The 24,977-nt window shown below is 46.2% G+C and overlaps 2 protein-coding genes across 5 annotated transcripts in view; both read left to right on the forward strand.

Annotated features, from left to right (window-relative positions):
• Positions 1–14,999, forward strand: part of LOC101104893 (apolipoprotein L3-like) — a 30,914-nt gene extending 15,915 nt beyond the window's left edge. For all 4 annotated transcript variants that reach the window (XM_042247225.2, XM_042247227.2, XM_042247222.2 and 1 more), the window contains 5 exons: positions 1,003–1,129; positions 3,636–8,580; positions 8,747–8,915; positions 9,234–9,313; positions 11,281–14,999. In XM_042247225.2, coding sequence (XP_042103159.1) covers positions 1,003–1,129; positions 3,636–4,440 — 932 coding nt within the window. In that variant the 3' untranslated portion in view covers positions 4,441–8,580; positions 8,747–8,915; positions 9,234–9,313; positions 11,281–14,999. The remainder of the gene's footprint in view (positions 1–1,002; positions 1,130–3,635; positions 8,581–8,746; positions 8,916–9,233; positions 9,314–11,280) is intronic.
• Positions 1–24,977, forward strand: part of LOC101121414 (apolipoprotein L3-like) — a 114,997-nt gene that overhangs the window by 42,878 nt on the left and 47,142 nt on the right. The gene's annotated exons all lie outside the window — the stretch shown is intronic.

A 24,977-nucleotide genomic window follows, 5' to 3' on the forward strand; every position in this document is an offset into this window, starting at 1 on the left:
CTCCAGCAAAGTGCAGCCACTGCTCCTTACCTTGGACGAGTTGCCCCTCCTGATCTTGAACGTGGAGGAGCTCCTCTCGGCCCTCCTGCCATGCAGCTGCCACTCCTTGGATGTGGGGTAGCTCCTCTCGGCTGCTCTTCCTGTGCTGTCCGTCAAGCCACAGTGCTTCTGGAGTGGGTAGGCTTTCTCTTCTCCAGGGGATCTTCCCAACCCAGGGATCGACCCAGGTCTCCCGCATTGCAGGCGGATTCTTTACCAGCTGATCCACAAGGGAAGCCCTAAGTAAGTGTTACTTGCTCAGTTGTGCCCAACTCTTTGTGACCCCCATGGACTGCAGCCCACCAGGCTCCTCTGTCGATGAGATTTTCTAGGCAAGGTTACTGGAGTGGGTTGCCAGTTCCTTTTCCAGGGAATCTTCCCAACCCAGGGATCTTCCCAACCCAGGGATCGAACTTGGGTCTCCTGCACTGCAGACAGATTCTTTACCAACTGAGCTAAAAGGGAAGCCCACAGACACCCAGGTGCTCAGTTATTTCCTCCACCCACAGCACCCTAAGCAGTCAACACACAGATCTAGTGCTGTGGGTTCCCTCCATGTGAGCCCTGAGTTCATTTCGCCCTTAGTGATGCATGAGAAAAAGGAAACCTAAGAACACTTAGTACTTCAGGGAAGAGAGAGACAGGAAGAGATCTGACGTCTCTTCATTTAATAAGGACACTGATATTACTGAATTAAGAGCCCACACTGAAGGCCTCATTTCACCTAATTACTGCCTTGAAGCCCCCTGTCTTCTAATACAGTCATTGCAGAGTGGGTGGGTCTGGGCGTTAACTTATGAATTGGGGCTGGTGCATACAGTCCACCTGAGACCCCAGAGAAATCCATCAACAGCGTGCCAGATGAATGCTGCTCAGAAAGGTGAACTTTAACCACTTATACTCGATACCGTATACATCACATCATAGTTTATTTGAATCTTCAATTTTTATTTTCCTGTCTAGAGAGCCAAAGCTTTTATAAGGATGTCTTTGAGTATGTCCAGAAGAATATGAGTTTAGAAGAACTGCTCTCCCTGCTCACTGAAGATGAACCCTGGGAGAATCTTGTGACCGAGGCCAATTTGTCCAGGTAACCATACAGGTACACCAGGAATGTCACCAACATGCCCCCGGGAAGATTTCCTAGGCTAGTTTCCTCCAGGAAGATCCTATGGGTGGGGTCGAGGATGTTCCTCCTCAAGTTCCTATGTGGAATGTTTCCTCCATGTTATTTGTTGGCATTGAATGACCTTGGGTTGAGAAGAGATGAAACCTGCAAGAAAGGGCAGGTCATATGACCTTGAACGAGTTACGGAACTACTCTCTGCTTCATCCTCTGTTCAGTTTTACTGTGAGGACACTGAGATCGGGTATACAAGTGCTTTTCATGATTGCTGACACAGAGTAGGTGCTCAACCAATGTTAAATTAAAATAAGCTTGTTGGGAAGAATCAGGGACCTTCTTCCTAGAGAGGAGAACCAAGAAGGACTTCCTTTGGGTCAAGTTGGAAAATCCTGACCCAAACACCATTTTGTGTTCCTGGGATTCTAAAACTCTTTGACTCCCCATCTTAGGAATTATACCAACACTGCAGGTTCCTGCTGGCCAATAAGGCAGAGAGGCTGGAGGGGAACTGGTTGGACCTGGTGGGATCCTGGATCTAGCCCTGCCCAACTCTGGGCCTGTGGGTCTAAGACTTTGAGTCTCAGATTTGTTATGTGTTATGTGTCCAGTGAGAATAGCAATTTAATCTGATGGATAGTGGTGCTGGCCTCAGAGTAAACTGCAGAGTCAGAGGTGGAGAACCAAGTGCAATCATCTCGTCCAAAGGCCCAGGGAGGTCTGGACCAGGGTAAGACCTAGAAGTCAGTGTGGAGCAGAGGGTCCAGGTTGGAGGACAAGTACGGGCTTGGGCAGCAGGGCCAGGACTAGAGTGTGGAGAGTGGCCCTGGAGGACACAGGACTGAAGGTGCTGTGACCCTAGCAGAGATCCTGGGAGTGGGAGAGGGGACATTACCTCCCTTCCTGATGGGATCCCCTCAAACTGGGCGAGAGGGCCCTGGGTGACTGTGTCCTCCACACCCTGCCTGGGACATGTATTCTCACTCCATCTGGGACCCTTTTCTAATCTATGTGGAGCCGTCATGACAGTGGGAAGGCCATGTGGCTCAGGGAGCCCTCCAGGGTCACAGTGAGTGGCTGCGATTGGGTGTCATTTGAGGGATTCTGAGGAGCCTCACGCATCCCCACCCAAGAAGAAAACACTTCCTCCACCCGCTGTGCAAGTGCCGGTCTCTTCAGGTTCAGCCGTTCAGATGGGCGTTTCCTCAAGTCTCTTGAATCTTCAGAGGTTCCATAAAGTTGCACACAGCCTTGGGGTGCAGGTTCATGAGGCTGTCACAAATTAACATGTGACAACTGAGAGGACAGTGGTGCTGGGTGCTGGCTCAGGAGTCAGTGAGGTGGGCTGGAGGGCCCACGGGAACAGGGCGCACAGCTCATCTCCAGCTTCCCAGTCAATATGGGCAGTGGCAGACCCAGTGCCCTTCTGCTCAGAAGGCCAAGGGTATCAGGCTTGGGTGAGAGCGGATGCCAGGCAAAATGATCGTTAAGGGTCCTTCTATCTGAGTTTTGATTAAAAATTAAAATAAAATTGAGACACACAGTTAGCCGATCTGGAAAGTATGAGGGCACAGTCCCAGCACTGCCCTTACATTTTCCATAAAGGGCAAATTTGGGGGATCCCACAACCACCCTCAGATTCTAGAACTCCATAGAAGTTGTACAGACTCACTTAAAGCTTCAGATTCCCAGTTATGGTTTATTACAGGGAAGGGTGCAGTTTCCCATCAGCCACAGGGCAGAGTCTGGGCAGTTTTCACACACACAGCTTCCATTGTCCCCAGGATGCATTACTGTCCTGGATTCAGTGGGGCAGGACACATGGAGCACTGCCCGCCAGGGACGCTCACCCTATTTAATAGCACATTACCCTGACCTCTCATCTCCAGCCCCTCCCAGAGGTCAGATTACTTCCCTAACGTCCAGCTCCTCCAGAGGTCAGAAGTGACACCACGTGACCCAGAGGCCCACCACATGTCAACTTGTCAGACTCTCCAGTGGCCAAAGTCCCAGGCAGACAAGGACATTCCTATCAGCCAGAATATTCTCGGTGCCTAGGGACCACATCCTAGCAGCCAAGAGCAAAGAACAAGAGGTCTCCTCACTATACACTAAGGTCCTTGAATGAAGGGTTTTCTGCTCTAATCCCAATTCTTTGTTTATCTGTGAAGTTCCCATTTTACACACATTCTGGAAGTGATGGTATTGGTCTGCCTTTGAGGTGTCTTTATCAAATATCTCTCTTAAGTCAAAGGTCTCCTAAGATGACCTTTGCTTATTTATTCCATGATTGAATAAGTACATGAGGCACTAACAATATCCAAATGAGGGTTTAAGGTCGGAAAAATTTTTACATTAGTAAAATTCTTGTGATTTACAATAAAATCTCTGTGGTTTATGCAGGATAGAGCTTGTTGGCCTGTTTCATAGACAAGCAAACTGTCTTCTAAGACTTTAATGTTCATTGTTACAGGGAAGAGGCAGATGGACTCAGTGAATGTCTGATCAAGCTGCTAACAATCTTGAACAGGAAGAACCAAGAGGGATCCCAAAAATACCAGCAGAAAAAGCAGAGGTTTTTGAAGGAGTTTCCTCAGGTAAAACAGGAGCTGAAGGAGAGCATAAAAAAGCTCCGGGAGCTCGCAGACAAAGTTGACAAGGTGCACTGGGACTGCACCATCTCCAATATGGTGGCCTCCTCCACCAGTATTGCGTCTGGTGCCCTGAGCATCCTTGGCCTGGGTCTGGCACCCTTTACAGCAGGCCTCAGTCTGGGACTCTCAGCCGCTGGAATAGGGCTGGGAGCAGCAGCTACTGTAACAGGTTTGTCCACCATGGTGGTGGAAACTGTAAACACGTCGTCAGCAGAAACCCAGGCCAAGTGCCTTAGCAAAGCCACAGCAAACTCTGCAAGTCTTCTCAAACAAGTTAAAAACTTTGGGAAGCATATTCAAGCCATTAGGGTGGCCAGACACAACCCTCAATTAGTAGACACTGCTCGGCGCCTCATAAACACAGGGCGACTCTCTGTCCAAAGTGCCCAGCAGGTGACAAGAAATTTCGGAGGCACACCTCTGGCAGCGACTAGAGCAGCCCGCATCGGGAGTGGAGTCCTCTCAGGTGTATTCATAGGGCTGGACGTGTACTCCCTGGTGAAAGACGCACAGGACTTGCAGGAGGGGGCAAAGACAGCATCGGCTGAGAACATGAGGCAGGAAGCCCAGGAGCTGGAGAGGAAGTTGGAGAAGCTCACCCGGATCTATGAGAGTCTGCAATAGGGCCCGGCTGGGCCACCCCTAGAGCAATGCAGGGACCAGGGATGTGTGCAGGGTCAAGGGGAGAAACCACGTATTTTGGACTGAAGAAGACACTGAGGGAAGAATAAGGGAGAGACAGGAAGACTAGCAATGAGAGGCCAGGAATAGCATAGTTTTGAAAAAGGGAGAAAGCCAGAGAGATAGGATTGTAGAGATCCAGCACAAGTAGCAGGGGCTCCTCTATCACCCTCCCTGGTGTCTGATATTCCAGCAGGAAGGGTTTCCCCCTGGTGATGGTCTCTAGCCCTACTTCTCCAGCATCAACTCACCTTTGAACTCAGTAGGAAGTGCCTTGTTTGTTTCCATGTTTTATTAAAGTATAGTTATTTACAATATTGTATTAGCTTCAGGTGTCTAGCAAAGTGATTCCATTATACGTGTATCTATCTACAGATTTATCCTTTTGAACTTTTTTATCAGTTCTTCAGTTCTGTTCAGTTAGTCGTTCAGTCATGTTCAACTCTTTGCGACCCCATGGACTGCAGCACGCCAGGCCTCCCTGTCCATCACCAAGTCCCAGTTCAGTTCAGTCGCTCAGTCGTGTCCGCCTCACCAACTCCCAGAGTTTACTCAAACTCATGTCCATTGAGTCGGTGATGCCATTAAGCCAGCTCATCCTCTGTCATCCTCTTCTCCTTCCACCTTCAATCTTTCCCAGCATCAGGGTCTTTTCAAATGAGTCAGCTCTTCGCATCAGGTGGCAAAAGTATTGAAGTTTCAGCTTCAGCATCAATCCTTCCAATGAAAATTCCCTACTGATTTCCTTTAGGATGGACTGGTTGGATCTCCTTGCTGTCCAAGGGACTCTCAAGAGTCTTCTCCAACACCACACTTCAGAAGCATCGATACTTCAGCTCTCAGCCTTCTTTATGGTTCAACTCTCACATCCAAACATGACTACTAGAAAACTCATAGCTTTGACTATAGGGGACTTTGTCAGCAAAGTGATGTCTCTGATTTGTAACACGCTGTCTAGTTTGGTGATAACTTTTCTTCCAAGAAGCAAATGTCTTTTAATTTCATGGCTGCGGTCACCATCCACAGTGATTTTGGAGCCCGAGAAAATGAAGTCTGTCACTGCTTCCATCTTATCCCCATCAAGGAGGGCTGCATGATGCCAAATCTCCCCCCCACTCATGGAAGACACAGAGATGTGAACACAGCAGAGTGGCTTCCAGAGTCTCTGTGAAGGAGGAGTTCAGGCAGCTTTCCCCCCAAGGTGGGGCTGTTCCAGAAGTGAGTTGACACTTGATGCCAGTCACAGAGGGTCCCCATCGGTCCCGACAGTCTGAGCTCTCTGTGGCCCCTAGGAAATCAGGCCTCTGAGCTCGGTTCTTTGGACAAGAAGTAATTGATGTTTATGACTCATCTCAAGCTCACAAGGAGCATTTATGGAAGGAAAGTACATTTTTTAGACTACTGGAAGGTTGAAGGATTTCTCTTCCTCTAAGGAAATGGCATAGTCCAGAAAACAGACCGACCTGCCAGTTCCCCCATTTGGGGGCAAATCTGAGCCTTAGTTTTCCCAGGTGACATTGAGATAGTAAATGTTCCCATCACAGACCTGGGGTAGCTTGCACGGCGTTGAGTGTGAAAGTGTTTTACAGACTGTAAAGTGTTCAGGTGCTGCTATGTTTGTCCACAAAGGTTCAGCTTTTCAACACTTGGTTTTAATTTTTTAAAATCATCAAATTTACCATTTTACCCACTTTTAAGTGTACAGTTGAGTGGTATTAAGGACACTCACATCATTGGACAACCAGCATCACCATCCAGCCACAGATTGTTTTACATCAAAAATGAAACTATGTCCCAGTTATGTGCTAATACCTCATTCTCCCTCCTCTCCAGCCCTGGCAAGCACAGTGTACCCCTGATTTTTAAGAATTTGCCTCCTCTCAGGACCTCATATGAGTGGAATCATACAATATTTGTCCTTTGTGATGGGAAATTTTTTCTTTCTTTTTTCCTTCCTGTGGTGAAATATACACAACAGAAAATTGACCACTTACGCATTTTTAGTGCACAGGTGAGTGGCATCAAATCCATTCATCTCTTGTGCAGCCATCACCACCATGCATCTCCATCTTCTTTCTTCCTGAAACCTGAGGCTCCACTGGACTGAACTCGCCTCCCCCTCCCACAGCCCCTGACAACCACCACCCTGCTTTCTGTCTTTATCGATTTGCCTACTCTGCAAACCTAATAAACACAGAAAATACAATAAGTTTTTGTGACTGTTTTATTTCACTGAACACAATGTCTTCAGGGCGCATCCAGGCTGTAGCATGTTTCTGAATTTTCTTCCTATTAAAATAATATTTTTAAAAAGAACTTTCTTCCTTTTTTACATGAGTAATAGTCTGTGGTATGTATGGACAGAATTTTCTTATATTATTTTCCTTTCTTCCACACTTTGGCTCTTCTGATGAGAGCAGCCTGACAGAGAGTGGCTGAGACCAGTTCCCCTGAGGTCACCTGTGCTGTCAGCCTGGAAGGGATCCCCTGTGCTCTGTGCCCTGGTGCCCATCAGTCATCAGCAACTCTGATGACTCTAAAGCCCTCAGGTCACATGCTCAGTCTGAAGCCCCCTACTCACTCCCACTGATCCTATATAAAGGGACAAGGACAGGCAGGTGGGTCGCTGTAGCCATCCTGGGGTACTTCTGTGATGCTGGGGTCAAGTGGAGCCCAATTTCACCATCACTGACTCTTTAGGGTCTGCAGATGGGGTGGTCTCTCTCCTGCCCAGGACTGAGGTCTTGCTGAATCCTCACCCTGATCTGAGTCTGCGGCTCCCATGGTTGCTCTCCCGTGAGCTTGTGTTACTGAGCCCAGGATGGCCTGGCATCTCTTGGGCATTCTCAGCAGAGGACCTTCATGACACCTGGACACAGTTCCTCTGGACTAGCTGAGTTCTGCATCTCAGGGTGCTTTTGCTTAACTTCCAGATAAACTCATGCTAGTGGAAGAAAGAAGAATCAGTAGGAGGGAGTTTACTCGGGAAAAATGATTTAAAGAAAAAAAAAAACGGAACTTTAAGCAAAGAGTGGTGTTTACAATAGGCAGTGACAACCTTGGTTTGAATCTTGGCTCCTCACCTGAGTTGCTGGAAGAAAGCCCTCTCCTCACACCTGCCATCAGCTGCTGCTGCTGCTACTGCTGCTAAGTCACTTCAGTCGTGTCTGACTCTGTGTGACCCCATAGACAGCATCACACCAGGCTCTGCCGTCCCTGGGATTCTCCAGGCAAGAACACTGGAGTGGGTTGCCATTTCCTTCTCCAATGCATGAAAGTGAAAAGTGAAATTGAAGTCACTCAGTCGTGTCCGACCCTCAGCAACCCCATGGACTGCAGCCTTCCAGGCTCCTCTGCTCATGAGATTTTCCAGGCAAGACTACTTGAGCCTTTACTGCAAAAATCAGGTCAGATTCCTGGTCTGCATTCCACGGTAATTGTCGGACCTAACTGCAGAATGTGGTCCTCATGGAGTAACACCCATCACTCCTCCGTCCCTCCCTCTAAGATGGGTAGGTGACCATGATGCCCAGGCATTTTCTGGGATGAAGCACCCCTGATGGAAGAGCAGGTGGGCCTCCATGGGGGGTTCAGCCCACTGCTGCCCCTTGTGGTGGGGCAAAGAAGAAAAGGCCACCAGGACTGTAGGCTGTAGAATATTTTCTTCTGTTTCTTTACCTAAAATATGGAGCCGACACTTCCTAGAGCTGATGTGAGACCACAACAGGAAAGGCGTGGACAAAGCCTGCACAGAGGGTGGCTAAGGCGCAGCCCTCCACGCACTGTGACTCTCTACTCAGGGAGCAAACAGAAAAGGAGATTGGTTTTCTGTTGTTGGCTTTTGAGGTGCCAGATCACCACCTTCCTCCAAAGGCCCTCCATTTTGAGAAAAGAAACTGTGCAACTGGAAATAATCCAGGGTAGAAAATAGCAGCATGCTCGCAGCCCTTCCCACAAACTGGCATCCATCCACTGACCTTGACCGCCAAGGCTGGGCCTCCTCAGGCGAGTTTCTGGGACCTGAAGGCACTAGTTCTGTGCCTGTCAGCAGGGCCAAGCCTAGAAGGACTTGATCAAAAGGAGGTGGGTGGGGCGTGGACACAGAGGTTGAGGGGTGGCCTTAGGCCCCTCTCCCAGGTAGCAAGGGAGCAGAGCAGGGCCAGGGGACTCTGCAGGGGAGGTTCTGGAGGGCTTCTCAGAGGAGGTGATGCCAGACTTTGGCTTTACAGGGTGACTATGATTTCTCCAGGTTCGATGCAGCAGGTGTCCTGGCACAAGGAGCTGCATGAACAAATCCTGGAAACCACATGGATGTGACCTTAGGCAGCAGCAATATGACCAGGATGCGGTGAGGAGCTGGTGTGTTCTGGAACATGCCACGTGCTGGTGGCATGAAGGTGAATAAAGCAGGCAGACTGGTGAGTGGGTGGGCGGGGAGTGCTGAGCGGGTGGAAAGATGGCCATGGGGTGGGGGAGTGGTTGGCCAAGGGACTCTCAGTGTGTTGGTGGCAGGTCTCCTTCAAGGAGCCGAGGCAGGGTGGGCTGTGTCAGAAGGACGTAGGATGTCGGGGCTGAGGTGGTTTCTCTAAGGGGGCAGCGGGAGCGTGGAAATCGGTCTGGGCGGGGCCTGGTGGGCCGGGCGTTGGTAATGTGAGCCACTCAGAAGTGAGGGTTTCACTTCCCTTTTGGTTCTCTGAATATATCTGGGACCAGAAGGTGTGCGTGGTTTATTGCAGAGACACACAGAAGGCAGCTACATCTGCAGAGCTGAGGACAGCTGGATCTTGTTCACAGTCAGCCAGAGGAAGACTCCTGGGTAAGCAGGGGGTGGGTAGGACCCCGCCCATCTCCCCATCTTCAGAAGGACTGTCTGAGAAAAGTGTGATCTTCATTACAGAAGAAGGGAAATGGAAGCTCAGGGAGGTGAGGTCATGGCCTGAAGGACAGAGCCTGGATGTGGCAGCACGTGTTTCTGATGGCTTCCTCCCACCCCTGGGACCCCTACACAGTGCAGAGGGAGGTAGCCGCTTGCTCAGGTGGTCTCAGCTTGGGATGTGGACCCCTGAGACATGAGCAGCGGCCCCAGAAGGAAGGTGCATGTTGTGGGTGCTCAGTCCTTTGGGAAATTTCAAGAAAGCTGAGGGGATGGAGGAGGGCAGGGGGGCTAGAGTCCTTCCTCCTTGTGGCCTGGCCACCTTGAGTCTGCCCCTGGGTGCTGTACCGGGGCTGATGGGGGCAAACCTTGTATCTTCTTTTGAGATACAAGGAATCAGCTTTCATCACCCACCCTGTCCTGAGTGCTTGCTCAGTGCCAGGTACTAGGGAAAAACGAAGGCCTGAGAGAGGAAGGATGGGAGACCACGTGGGGAGATGCAGGCCCTGCTGCACAACGCCCACATGATGATACAGGATTTCCAGTCTTAGGACAAGAAGCCAGACTGTAGATACATCAGTATAGCAAGAGGGGCGTGAGATTAGATCTATGTGTTTATAAAGGTAGAGACAAACCTAGAAATTTCTGGGTTATTAAAATCACATTCCACTCCCCTCCCTTACATACCGTGTCAGTAGGTCTGGACTTGGCCCCACTCTGTCCACCAAGAGCTGTGTGACCAGAGCTGTGTGACCCTGGGCAAGTTGCCTCTCTGGGAATTGTTGGTTCACATCTCTTACCCATTTGTTGGTTACAAAAAATAGTTACAAAAAGTCAGCATAAAATTTTACAAACTAAAGAAGCTTCAGCTCAAAGAGCTGAACTCAGAGCTGTTATGGAGGCTTTTGTTATGTTTCCAGAAGAGGAACTTAACCTTTACTCTCACTCTCAGTGTGGTCAGGCTGTTTCCACACACTGAGACTGCAGTTCTGCCAGAAAACAAAACTACTATATTTCACTTGTTAACTAAGTTGCAGCAGCAAATTTGGAAAAGAAACAGAGTATTCTTCATTGGCCACATTCGAGCTCATTCTGGACTGCCTGGACCTTTAAATGCTCTAAATGTCTCGGCAGATTCACTAACCAGGGCTACAGTGGCCTCTGTTTTTGAAGAAGCCCGAGCCTCTCACTCACTTCATCATCAAAATGCTACTGCATTAAGATATCAGTTTCAAATTCCTCAAGAGTCAGCTCAAGAGATTGTTCGTTCCTGCTCACACTGTCCCACTACTATAAATAGTTTCCCTATGGGAGTTAGCCCTCGCAGTCTCAGACCTAATGCACTCTGGCAGATGGATGTAACTCGAGTCTCCTCATTTGGAAAAGTGCCCTTTGTTCATGTAACTGTAGATACTTTTTCTCATGTCATTATTGCAACTGCTCACACAGGAGAGGCGTATAAAGATGTAATACAACATCTCTTTACTTGTTTTTCATATCTGGGTCTGCCAAAGGCTTTAAAAACTGATAATGCCCCTGCTTACACTTCTAAGTCTTTCTAGGAATTTTGTACAAAGTTTCAAATAAAGCATAACACAGGCATCCCCTATAATCCCCAGGGACAAGCTATAGTAGAAAGAGCACACCAAACATTAAAAATACAAATTCAAAAATTAAAGGAAGGGGAATTTAAGTATAGTTCCCCCCATCAGATTTTACAACATGCTCTCTTTGTAATAAATAACTTGAGTGTTGATTCGTCTGGAACCACTGCAATGCCTCATCACTGGTGTCTGGAGCAACAGAATGCAAAGCTGCTGATGAAATTGAAGGACCTCCTCTCCAGACAATGGAAGGGTCCTGACCCATTGTTAACTAGCAGCCGAGGATATGCTTGTGTTTTTCCACAGGACGCAGACTCTCCAATTTGGGTTCTAGACAGACTGATTCATCATGTCACAGCTTCCCAGACACCTGGTTCCTCCACTGCAGCGACCACAGAAAAGGAACGGGCCTCTTCTACCTCCACTACCTCCACCCCCTTCACCACGACCACAAAAACAGAAGGTGCCTCTTCTACTTCTACCCCCTCCACCAACCCAGAAGATCCCGCTGACCTTGAGATGACTGACACCAGAGATCCCGGATGAGCAGGAAGCGGACCCACCCACCAGACAGATGTCACAGCTCCGTATAAAAAATATTGTTCCCCCTAATCCTTTACCCTGCAGGAAGGTGCCAGGACGTCCTACCCAGGCAACTCAGAAAGCCTCCATTCCCGCCTGGGGACAAATTAAGATGCTCTGTCACCAGGCACAGGGAATAGCTTCTTTACAGGGATCTTCAACCTCCCTTGAGAAAATGTTTATTGCCATGCTTGCCTTACTATCTTGCCAGGTAAGCACCTCCTCTCCCACTCCAGAAAAATATTGGGTATATTTCCCAGACCCTCCGACCTTCCAAGTAGTTACTTAGAACAGTGACCCTATATGAGTCCATACAAACCAGCCTCATCTTTTGGGAGGATCATATGCTTCCTATATGAAAGATAAATACCCCATTAATTTCAATTATACCTTTAGAGGATTAACTGATGATCTTCCTGTTTGCTTTAATTTTCCCGTTAGTCATACAGGAAACTTTATTACTCCCACTAAAGAGGGATGTATTGGAGCTTCTAAAAAAGTAATTCTGACAGACTCCCCAACCTCAAAACTTAAATTTAAAGGGCATCGGTCAGTTTGGATACTTCAAGCTCATATGCCTGGGGTCCTTGCCCCCTACAAATCCTTGTTTCTTAAAGCTCCACCAGATTATCCAAGTTGTAATAAGGTTGCTCCCTCAGATGTCATATGGAACACTATAGATGATCATTCAGGGTATCCGATCTGGAAATCTTGTACTTATAATTTGAGAATTGATTACAGAATTCTAGGAGGTGGAAATTATACAATTCAGGATTGGAGCAACCCAAATCCAAGCGGTGACCCAAGTGCCACCCTTGTTGACTCCGATAGAATTGGAAATTGGAGAGCAGACTCTGTTCCTTGGCCATTGTCTGCACTAGATGGCATCATGATCGATTTGATCCCCCATGCTGTCTTCTACAGCTAAAAATAGAACCTTTCGGCAGCCAGAAATTTGGAGACCACTTGCCGCCACTGCTCCTGTTACTTTAACTCGCCCAGAAAATGATTCTACTTATTCTATTCTAGCTTGTTTACCCTCTCCCTGTTTTTCTCTTTACCAATGATTCCAGAAGACTTAATATACGAATGAATTATTCAGGCGGACCTAATGCAATATCTTGTAAACAATGCATGCTCTCATCTTGTTTGACCCCTCAATGCGATGCTTGTTCTTTTGTGGTGCTGTGACACCCACCCTGTCTTACGGTGCCTGTGACTGTGGCCACTTATTGGTATGACAACCATGGTCCTGCTGCGCTGCAACATTCACAAGACTTAATGCGATCGCAACGGTTTGTGGGCTCACTTACTTTGGGGATATCAGCTTTAATAGCTGCAATTACTTCTATTACTGTGGCAGCAATATCATTGAATCAACAAGTACATACTGCCAATATGTTGATACTATGTCAAAGAATGTTTCTTTAGCACTGGCAACACAGGAAGCTATAGATAGGAAATTAGAAATGAGGGTAGATGCCTTAGAAGAAGCTATAATACATATTGGGACTGAACTACAGGCATTAAAACAAAATTGGCACTGTCCTGTCATGCTGACTATTGGTGGATATGTGTAATGCCCCTAAAAGTAAACGAGACAGATTATAATTGGGAGAAAATTAAAAATCACATTTCAGGTGTTTGGAACAGCTCAGATATTTAGATTTAGGGAAACTTCATAATCAGATACAGACCATGGAACACTCCCGATTAGATTTTACTGCCGCAGGACTTGCAAATGACTTTTTTCATACATTCTCTAACTTTATTTCAGGAAAATACATTCTGTCTACTGTCTTTAGCTGTGCTGCTGTGGGAGATCTAATCTTACTTCTCATAATTATTCTTCCTTGTATTGTCAGGATTCTCGATAGAGCATTCAGAAGCTCGCGACTGAACTACATCTGGCTGTCTTAAATTAAAAAGGGGGAGATGCCAGGAGCCAGCACGGGAGATCCCACCCATGGCAAAGGTCATGAGGAAGAGACCTGACTGGGCAAAGGCAAATCAGGCCTCAAGGGACCCGCCCTGGACCTGCCCGAGCATCTACCCCAAAACCAAAATCTCTTTACTGTCTGCTATACTACATTCTTCTGATGTTAACAGAGGCTATCCCCGACCACCTTTCTCTGGAAAATTAACTTAGAGCTCCAGTTAATAGTCTCCTGCATGTAAAAGGAGTGTCTCAGCCCAAACCTCTCTGTTGGCAGTCTTGCTTGTGTGACAGGATTATCCACACTCCTGCTACTACACACATGATTGTTTACAACCTCTCAACCATAAACAGCACAGAGAGTTTGGAGTATTTTGAAACTCTTAGTTAGGATAGGGCTTTTCTAAAGATAAAAATCATGTTGGTGAAGGGTTTCATTGCTGAGTTGATTGCCCCCAGGCCTCCATATCCTCAGGCACCTGGGAGTATGTTAATCAATGTAATTGGAATGTAGAAAAAGAAATATAATAGTCTTGATGTTAACAATATTAGACTTTTGAGTTAAAGAATTTTCTCTTTGTTATAAATCACTGTACTCCTGTTTCTTTGTTATAAATCGTTGTATCCTTTCTATGTAAAAATGTAACTTTATCACAATCTTAAGACTAAGCAGATCTTAAGGGAAAACAAGTTTTCTGATTGACTAACCTTTATCAACAGAAACAAAGATGGGGCCATAAAATGTTAATCAGTCTCCAGACCAGAAGATATTGTAAACAAATGTAAGACCCTTGTAAGAACAAAGGTATGCAAAGAACACTCTGTCTTTAGATAAGGGTCAGAGCAGCTGACCCTGCATGACTCTGCTTCTCACACTTATCTCTATGTACAACTTAAAGTATAAAAGCCCCCCTGAAAAATAAAGAGATGGACCAGTTCCTGGAAAGACTGGCTCCCCCCGTGTCTTCTTTTCTTTCTCTCCTCTTTTTCAGGCTAATTCCTGTGTGGAGCACAGAGGCTCGCCTGGGCTTCTAAGACCACGTGAGAGGGAGCCCAAGGCGGGGCACCCTCCACTATTCAAGCGGGTGCCTGTGGCCTACGTAGACAGTGCAAGTCCCTTGTCCCGGGGCTTTATTGGCTTCCTGTGTAAACCACGGAATTTCAGCCTCTTTCTCTCCTCTATTTTCCTAACTGCTATATTCCTTCTTTATCTCTCTCTATATCTCTAAATAAAAACCTTATTTAGGACGCCAACGCTATCTCCCTGAAGATACCCTGGATCCAACCAGGGCTGGACCCCGGTAATGGGTGTATGCTGTCTCCTTCGATCCTGCTCTCAGGGTGACCTGCTGTGAGGCTGGAGTTCTGTGAGAGCCTTTACATCCAATAGGAGAAGAGCATCGCCCTGTTGTGATACCAGGCCAGCCTCAGGATGTCAGGGCTTGTTCTTTCTTTCTCAATCCTTTAAAAACTTTCCTGTAAATAAAGAGAAAGGAATATACCTATAGACTTCAAGACTCCTATTCTTTATAAAGTTAATTAACAATGAAATATTTCCCATTATACTTACTCTTCTCGGCAACATTGAAAGAAAAGAAAGATACCGACTCAGTCGTGTCCAGCTCTTTGTGACCCCATGGACTGTAGCCCATCAGGCTCCTCTGCCCACTGGATTTCCCAGGCAAGAATACTGGAGTGGGCTGCCATTGCCCTCTCCAGGGGATCTTCCCAACCCCAGGACTGAACCCACGTCTCTTGAGTCTTCCGTCACCTGCACTACCACTAACACACTTTTGAACATTGTGTCTCCCTTTCTGACCACACTTTATTTAAAGTCCTCTCAATGTAACATTATTTTTAACTCATGGCCTTTCACAGACTCAGCTTGGCCCAATGAAACATCCTTATAGTAATCATTATCTTTTATTATTGTTGTTTATGTGGGTGCCCCTTCTGACCTCTTCTCTGATCATCTTCAAGAGCATCCTTGTCTCTGCAGAAGCAGAGATGCCAGCCTGTGGGATTCACCTCCCCTGAAAGGGGTCTTCCTTCCTATGAGTGGATGGAAGCCCATGGGTGCCCATGTGGGTGGGCAAGATGCTGCTGGACAGTGTGTCTGTTTAGAGTTACTGTTCATTCTGATTATTCTGGTTTAACCCCAGTTACCATCCCTACTTAGAGAATTTAGAGGGCTTCCTTAGTGGCTCAGAAGGTAAAGAATCTGCTCACAATGCAGGAGACCTCATTCCATCCCTGGGTTGGGAAGATCTCCTGGAGGAGGTAATGCCCACCAGTATTCTCGCCTGGAGAATTTACTCCAGAAGAGCTCAGAGGGCTACAGTCCTGGGCTTGCAGAGTCAGGCACGACTGAGTGACTAACACTTCCACTTTCACTTTCACTTTCTTAGAGAACTTGGTTTCATTAAAACGAATATGTCTCCCATACTGACAGCTGTCACAACAGGAGTCAAGCTTATTTCTTGTTGGCATTACATTCAACTGCTTCCATCATCTTGAGGGTGGTGGCATTAGAAACCACCCCATTTTGTGGGTTACTGACTGCTGCTGTCTTGGAGTTAAAACAATCCAGTCCCAAGTACAGATCAATTTGTACAGAGGGTTCTGCTCTTTCCTTCCCAAGGAAAAGCTTAGATAGCTAATCATGGTCTTTAAATGCTATTACTACATTGGGAGGTGGAATGGTGTGAGAATGTGTGTGCAGGAGACAGGAACCTGGACTTGGACTCTGGCTCTAGCACTAGCTGTGTGCTTTGAGTAAATTGCTTCACCTCTCTGAGCTTCAGCTTCCTTTCTTATAGGATCACTGTGAAAACTAAAAGGAAGTGAATTCATACCAAACAATTGGGAAGGTGCCTGGTGCAAGGTGGGGAGTCATCAACCACAATAGCTAGTCAATATTTAGGGTTGCATTTTTCTTTTTATTGACTTAAAAATTTGATATTGGGGAGGGAAGTGGGAGGGGAGTTCAGGTTGGGAACACATGTACACCCATGGCGGATTCATGTTGATGTGTAGCAAAACAAATACCTATTGTAAAGTAATTAGCCTCCAATTAAAATAAATAAATTTTAAAATTTTTTGATATTATATACTTACTTCTGACTTGGAAAAATAATGATTTCTTTATTTTTTACTTTTTCTTACACCTTTCCCCATCTTCTGTTTATATCATTATTTCACTAATTTGATATCCCCTTTTAGGAAGCTTTGTACTTGTGAGCACCTTATTTACATCTTCATTTCGTATGCTTTCAACTGGACCCACTGTTTCTTGATTCTTAGCTTTGTAAACTGAGATATTAATTCTCCTCCTCCCTTTAGTGCTTCAGATCCCAAATTCTAGAAGTGTACTTTAATTTTTATATTGATTAACAAGTACCTTGATCATGGAGGAAGGCTTTCTTGCCTCTCCTTGCTATTCTTTGGAACTCTGCATTCAAATGGGTATATCTTTCCTTTTCTCCTTTGCCTTTCACTTCTCTACTTTTCACAGCTATTTGTAGGGCCTCCTCAGACAATCATTTTGCCTTTTTGCATTTCTTTTCCTTGGGGGTGGTCTTGATCCCTACTTCCTGTACAATGTCATGAACCTCCATAGTTACTCAGGCAGTATCAGATCTAATCCCTTGAATCAATTTGTCACTTCCACTGTATGTTAGGGATTTGATTTAGGTCATACCTGAATGGTCTAGTGGTTTTCCCTACTTTCTTCAATTTAAGTCTGAATTTGGCAATAAGGAGTTCATGATCTAAGGCACAGCCAGCGCCCAGCCTTGCTTTTGCTCTCTGTATACAACTTCTCCTTTGCCTGCAAAGAATATAATCAATCTGATTTCAGTATTGACCATCTGGTGATGTCCATGTGTAGAGTCTTCTCTGGTGTTGTTGGAATAGGGTGTTTGCTAAAACCAGTGCATTCTCTTGGCAAACTGTGTTAGCCTTTGCCCTGCTTCATTCTGTACTCCAAGGCCAAGTTTGCCTGTTACTTCAGGCGTTTCTTGACTTCCTGCTTTTGCATTCCAGTCCCCTATAATGAAAAGGACATCTTTTTTGAGTGTTAGTTCTAGAAGGTCTTGTTAAGTCTTCATAAAACCCATTCACCTTCAGCTTCTTCAGCATTACTAGTCTGGGCATAGACTTGTATTACTGTGATAGTGAATGGTTTGCCTTGGAAACAAAGATCATTCTACCGTTTTTGACACTGCATCCAAGTACTGCATTTCAGACTCTTGTTGACTATGATGGCTACTCCATTTCTTCTAAGGGATCCCTGCCCACAGTAGTAGATATAATGGTCATCTGAGTTAAGTTCACCCATTCCGGTCCATTTTAGTTCACTGATTCATAAAATGTCAACGTTCACTCTTGCCATCTGTTTGACCACTTCCAATTTGCCTTGATTCATAAACCTAACATTCCAGTTCCTATGCAATATTGCTCTTCACAGCATCAGACTTTATTTCTATCACCAGTCACATTGACAATTGGGTATTGTTGTTGCTTTGGCTCCATCTCTTCATTCTTTCTGGAATTATTTCTCCACTGATCTCCAGTAGCATATTGGGCACCTACCAACCTGGGGAGTTCATCTTTCAGTGTCCTATATTTTGCTTTTTCCTTCTGGACTGGAAAAAGCCAGTTTTCATTCCAATCTTGAAGAAAGGCAATGCCAAAGAATGTTCAAACTACCACACAATTGTAGTCATCTCTCATGCTAGCAAAGTAATGCTCAAAATTCTCCAAGCCAGGCTTCAACAGTACGTGAACCATGAACTTCCAGATATTCAAGCTGGATTTAGAAAAGGCAGAGGAACCAGAGATCAAATTGCCAACATCCGCTGGATCATCGAAAAAACAAGAGAGTTTCAGAAAAACATCTACTTCTGCTTTATTGACTATGCCAAAGCTTTTGACTGTGTGGATCACAACAAACTGTGGGGAATTCGTCAAGAGATGGGAATCCCAGACCACCTGACCTGCCTCCTGAGAAATCTGTATGCAGGTCCGGAAGAAACAGTTAAAACTGGACATGGAACAACAGACGGGTTCCAAATCTAGAAAGCAGTACTTTTCGGATATACAAAATATACGCAGAGTGAGAAATACTGTAGAAGAAGCATGGAAAAGATGACATAAAAGTGAAGAAGAACCATAACTCATGAATCATGATATCCAGTTTCATGGCAAAAACCAATGTCAGACTATTGACCAAAATCTACATGAGCAGAAAAGACAGTTACTTTTGCCAACAAAGGTCCATCTAGTCAAGGCAATGGTTTTTCCAGTAGTCATGTATGGATGTGAGAGTTGGACTGTAAAGAAAGCTGAGCACCGAAAAACTGATGCTTTTGAAAGACTCTTCAGAGTCCCTTGGACTGCAAGGAGATCCAGCCAGTCCATCCTAAAGGAGATCAGTCCTGGATGTTCATTGGAAGGACTGATGTTGAAGCTGAAACTCCAATACTTTGGCCACCTGATGCGAAAAGCTGACTTGTTTGAAAAGACCCTGATGCTGGAAAAGATTGAGGGCAGGAGGAGAAGGGGATGACAGAGGATGAAATGGTTGGATAGCATCACCGACTCAATGGACATGAGTTTGGGTGAACTCCATGAGTTTGGAGTTGGTGATGGACAGGGAAGCCTGGCGTGCTGCAGTTCATGGGGTCACAAACAGTCAGACACAACTGAGCGACTGAACTGAACAGATATATTTCAACAACACTTCGGTTCTAAACAGTCTCCAAAATAATCAAAATGGGAAAACCAGGACTTGAACATAGAAAACTTTACCTTACATTAAAAAAATTCAAACAAAAGAGTTTAGATTTTTGTGTTATTTTAATATGTTTTTAGAGCTAACTTGTACCTTATAGCGGCACATGCTTTTCAGCATAGCTTTAGTTTTTCCTGATGTTCCTAACTGGCTTCGTTTTCACCCCTTGCACTGTTTACCTCCAACATTTCCTCCATTTCCTTCCAACGGTGCCTAATATGATACAGAGTCCTCTGTACCCACAGACTCTGGACTTCTTATCCTATTCTGGACTGATTTCTCCCTAGGTCAGCTGCACGTCCTGCTGGGATCCCTGGATTCCTTTGCTTCTGGGTTGATGTTCCTGATTCCTGGATCCCACGTCTATCTCTCTCTTGGGTACCCTTTACTTTTCTCCATAATTATACAAACACACCACCCATTTTTTTTCCTGCAACTCATTCTCAAGTAGCTTCCTGAAAAGTCTGGTGAAGGGTGAAGGCTGCTGTGAATATGGGATGGGATGTGGGGGTGGTGGGCTTGTCCCCAGCTCTCCCTTTGGCCTCCCTCTCATCTTGCTCCCGCTCTGGGGCTCTACCCAGCAGACTGTTCTTCTCTCCGGTCAGCTCTCTCTCCCTGTTTCTCTCCCTCCACTGCTCTCTTCTTCACTCAGCTATCACTTCTCCATCCAGTGAGTCTTCAGACATTTGTTGAAGCCTCTGGTCTCCTGTTGCCCCCGTGGTTGTTTTTATTAGCAGCAGAGGGAGGAGAGGCAGGCTATGGGTTCTTGAGCCCAGATTGTCGGGTGGAGCTCAGTTCCAGGGGCAAGACTTCTGACCTTGGGCGAGTCATGTAACATCTGTACTTCAGCTTCCTTATTTCTAAATGAGGATACAATGCTATACATCTCAAAGGCCAATGGAATAAAATACAAGCTATCATTTGTAAAGTTTTAGAGCAAATACCATTGCAAAGCAAAGACCACAAACACAAGTCACTCTTATCAGTAGCTGGTATTATAACTGTATCTCTACTGTCATTCAGCCAGGTCTCAGGAGGAGTAGTTGACAAAGGCTCTTTTGCTTTCTTGAAACAGTAGTTAAACATCATCAATATTTGCTTTCCTTCCTCATCTCCTATGACAAGATAATCACAAGCAGAACCAAAATAGAATGCTTATATATAAAGATCTGAACTGCTCTTTTTTTTTTTTTTTTTTTGAAGAACACTGAGAATGGACGGAGAAGGCAATGGCACCCCACTCCAGTACTCTTGCCTGGAAAATCCCATGGATAGGGGAGCCTGGCGGGCTGCGATCTATGGAGCTGCACAGAGTCGGACACGACTGAAGCGACTTAGCAGCAGCAGCAGAGAATGGGAAAGTCTGAAAGGATGGACACCCTTATGTATCATGAGTGTGAACATAAATTGCTGCAATTTCTTTGCATAACAGTGTGTCTCTAGGTATGAATAGTTTTTAGGTGCTGATGCCTTGTGGTCCAGCCTAGATAGCTATATCCTAGATCCTGTATCCTACATCCTAGATAGCTATCTATCTATGTCCTACTCCTAGATATAGCTTAAGGGAACAGTCTCAAACGTAGCTTTATACAAGGAGAATGTCCTTTACACTATTATTTGCAAAAGGAATTAGAAACAACCTAAAGTCCAGTAGTCAGGGGAATACAGCAGAGGGGTGGGGCACCATCAGGGTCCTCGGCCACACAGGGCGGGGATACAGGAAGTGGAGTGGGGATGATGGGACTCCAGGCCTTTGTGAGATAAAGGCTCTTGCAGAAGCAAAAAGGGCGTGGGCTGTGGGAGCTCTATCACCAGCAACTTTATCAAGGCAGAGAATTAAGCACAGAGAGCAAGACATTATTTTGGAATGAAAGCACTCATTTAACTGATAAATATATATCCACAAATAAATATCTTTGTATATTAAAGGGAGTAGGGCATAATCATCACAAACCTGGGATTTGGCTCAGAAAGACTGGGTTCAAGCCCAGGTTCTGGAATCAGCTTGAAAACTTAGGCTGATGTGAGTTCAGGTGAGCTTCAGGAGCCTGCATGTCATAGATAATGGCTCAATATTAGTTATTACCAATTAGTAAACACAAGTGTTCCTACTCTCATGTAATTTCCAGATTATTCTTTCCTATCTGGTCTTTTCGCTGGTTTTCTTGCTCCGATAACTTTGCAGATGGGTGTCTCCCATCTGATTATGTTCTCCCTGTGCCCCAACAGGAGAGCAGGACTCTGACTTAGGGGGAGTGGCCAGGGATGAGTAACTTTCCTTAACTAGTGACCTGCAGAGCCCAGGGGACAGAGAACCACAGTGTGTTAAATTCCCCGTGGCACTGGTGGCCGTCCCGGGGGAACTCACCAGAGACCTCACCACCCCCTGCTCCCTGCAGCCGCTGCTCACTTGTGATCGAGCCCACAATCTGTTTTACGTTCCCCAAGGGTGAGGTCACACCTCCTTCCAGCCTGACGCAGACAAGGATCTGAAGGGAGATCTCTGAGACCCCGCTGCTGCCATCAGGAGTTCAGAAAACCTTGGAAAATGCTCAGGGAGGCAGCTGCCTTTTTTCTGTCCAGGTCCTGCATGTGACCACGAATTGAGGGTGTTTCCTCCTGGCAGAGTTAACCTACAGAGGAATCAAGAACCAAGAAGAGGATGGATAAGCATCCTGGAGCCCTTCCGGGGGGCCACATGGAGTACCCCCAACGGGAGTGTGTCCACAGAGCCTCTTTCCCAGCTCTCTCCTTAGGGAGACACTTGCTAGGTACTCACTTTCTCCCCTACTGCCCTCTAGCAAGTGACTCAGAAGTGAGGCCAGGACAGCCCTTGGGGAGGGGGACAACAGAGGGAGTCCCCAAGGCCAGACAGGGCAGCGAGGGGAGGTCCCTCAGCATCCCTGGAGCTCCTCCTGCCCCCTCCCTTGGCCTGAGCCTCCTCCTGCTGCCAGACCCTGGGGCATCACCACAGACAACTTTCGTCCAGCTCTTGCCCTGCCACCTGCCCAGCCGCTCTGCAAGGATCAGTGGACACTGAACTGAACCCCAGTCTGACTTTTATCACCTCCCACTAGAGGGGAGGGGTGACGGGGTTTTACACAGGATCACATCTGCCTCCACCCCTTCACTGCCCATCCTGAGTGTCTCTGATCAGCAAGATGAAGCCTCTCACATGGTAGTCTTACCCCCATGGCAGGTGGCCTCAAACCCTTTTTAAAAATTAGGTAGCATCCATTTATAACATTCTATAAGTTTCATGTGTACAACATTATATTTCTGCTTCTGTATACGCTGCAGTGTGCTCACCACCAAAAATCACTCACAAAAATCCCTCTAGGTGTACTGCATGGTAGAATGAAGAAATCACAGCAGTTTAAAATAAGGAGGATTCAAGTCATATCCAAGAAGTGTCTGATACCTGAGCTTGGATTCCACCTCTGAGCTTTCTGCTCACTGGCCTTGGGCTGTCCCTTATCCTGTCCCTTATCCTGTCTGAGTCTCACTTTCCTCATCTGTGAAATAAGAATAATGTATCTGTGTGTGCATGTACCAGGAAAAACATCTCACATTGTGACCCAGCCCCACCCTCCATATATATATATATATATATATATATATATATATATATATATATATATCCTAGTTGCCTATGTCTTAGCTACAATTCCATAACCCCTGGGCTTCCGTGGTGGCTCAGACAGTAAAAGAATCTGTCTGCAATGCAGGAGACCCAGGTTCGATTCCTAGGTCGGGAAGATCCTCTGAAGAAGGAAATTGCAACCCACTCCAGTATTCTCACCAGGAGAATTTCCTGGATAGAGGAGACTTGCAGGCTACTGTCCATGGGGTCACAAAGAGTTAGACAGGACTGAGCTACTAACACCGAGTAATTCCATAACTTCTAGATCCCTGAAATCACACAGGGATTTTGGCAACTCATTTGAGCAGTGATCTTGCTCTGTACTGATCTGAGGCTATTTATTGTCAGTACATTCTTTATCACATTTAATGTGAATATTGTTTTGTTTCACTGCCAGAACACGAAAGCAGTCATTTATAGGGCGCTGCCAGTCTCTGCTACAAGTAGTAACTAACAAAACACCTCCCTTGTATTCCTTCTCTTTGTGTGTGTGTGTGTGTGTGTGTGTGCACACTGAGTTGTTCAGTTGTGTCCGAATCTTTATGGCCTCATGGACTGTTGTCTGCCAGGCTCCTCTGTTCTTGGGATTTTTCCAGGCAAGAATGCTGGAGGGGGTTGCCATCTCCTACCCCAGGGGATCTTTCCGACCCTAGGATCGCAACGCATGACTCTTGCATCTCCTGCATTGGCAGCCGAATTTTTACCACTGCATCTCCTGGGAAGCCCTCCTGCTCTTTCTGAAGGTTTAAAATTGTAGATTCCTGAAGACACCCAAATCCCAGCATTCGATCATTATTTCTGGAGGTTTGGAAGTCCAAGATCAAGGTAGTGGTGGTTTCTGGTGAGACCTCTCCACCTGTTTTGTAAATTCTAACTGCTTTCTCTCTCTATCCTCACATGGCCTTTCCTCTGAGGGAGAGGGAAGGAATAGAGAGAAAATCTGGTGTCTTCCCTTCTAATAAAGACATTTAACTTATTGGATTAGGGCCCCACATTTATGACCTCATTTTACCGTAATTTACCTCTTTAAAGGCCCAGTCTTCAAATATAGTCACCAGAGGGTTAAATCTTCAACATATGAATTGAGGGGTGGGGGGAAAACAGTTCCATCCATAACCCCAGGTGACTCTGCCAAGAGTGCCCAGGTGATCACTGCTCAAGAAAGTGAATTTTAACCAATTTATACTGAATACCGTATTATTAATGTGCTGCAGGATTTATTGCAGATACCATGTTATGATAACAAAAGCAGATGATATTTGAGGCATCAAATTTGTTTATTAATTTAAAATATATGATCCCTGTCACACAAAGAGATGATTTTAAATTTACTTTGAAATTGAACCAATCAACACATATATATGTGGAAACTATGTACCTGATGTGCCAAGTCCTTCAGTCACGGCTCACTCTTGTGGCCCCATGGACTATAACACACCAGGCTCCTCCGTCCATGGGATTCTCCAGGCAAGAGTACTGGAGTGGGGTGCCATTCCCTTCTCCAGGGGATCTCCCCGACCCAGGGACCAAACCCGCATCTCCTACATCTTCTGCATTGTCAGGCAGATTCTTTACCACCAGCGCCACCTGGGAAGCCAGCTGTGCTCCTAGTATCATATCATCCCAGAGATAAGGCTGCTGTCCTCACAGAGTACATGGGTCACTGGTAATCAATCCTTAACCTAGTGAATAGCATAAAATATTGTGCAATATTGGAAAGCTAACAGATTCCTCTGGACATTGTTTATCTTGCCCCTCTGAGAGACTTGTGGATCTAGATGAGATTAGTTTGGAAAAGAGGTCTTGTTTAGTTCAGAGAATCGTCAAGGAGTCCAATATAGTTGTGGGCGGCTGCTGCTGCTGCTGCTGCCAAGTCGTCTCAGGCGTGTCTGACTCTGTGCGACCCCATAGATGGCAGCCCACCAGGCTCCGCCATCCCAGGGATTCTCCAGGCAAGAACACTGGAGTAGGTTGCCATTTCCTTCTCCAATGCATGGAAGTGAAAAGTGAAAGTGAAGTCGCTCAGTCATATCTGACTCTTAGCGACC

Source organism: Ovis aries, chromosome 3, assembly GCF_016772045.2.
Source record: "Ovis aries strain OAR_USU_Benz2616 breed Rambouillet chromosome 3, ARS-UI_Ramb_v3.0, whole genome shotgun sequence".
NCBI lineage: Eukaryota > Metazoa > Chordata > Mammalia > Artiodactyla > Bovidae > Ovis > Ovis aries.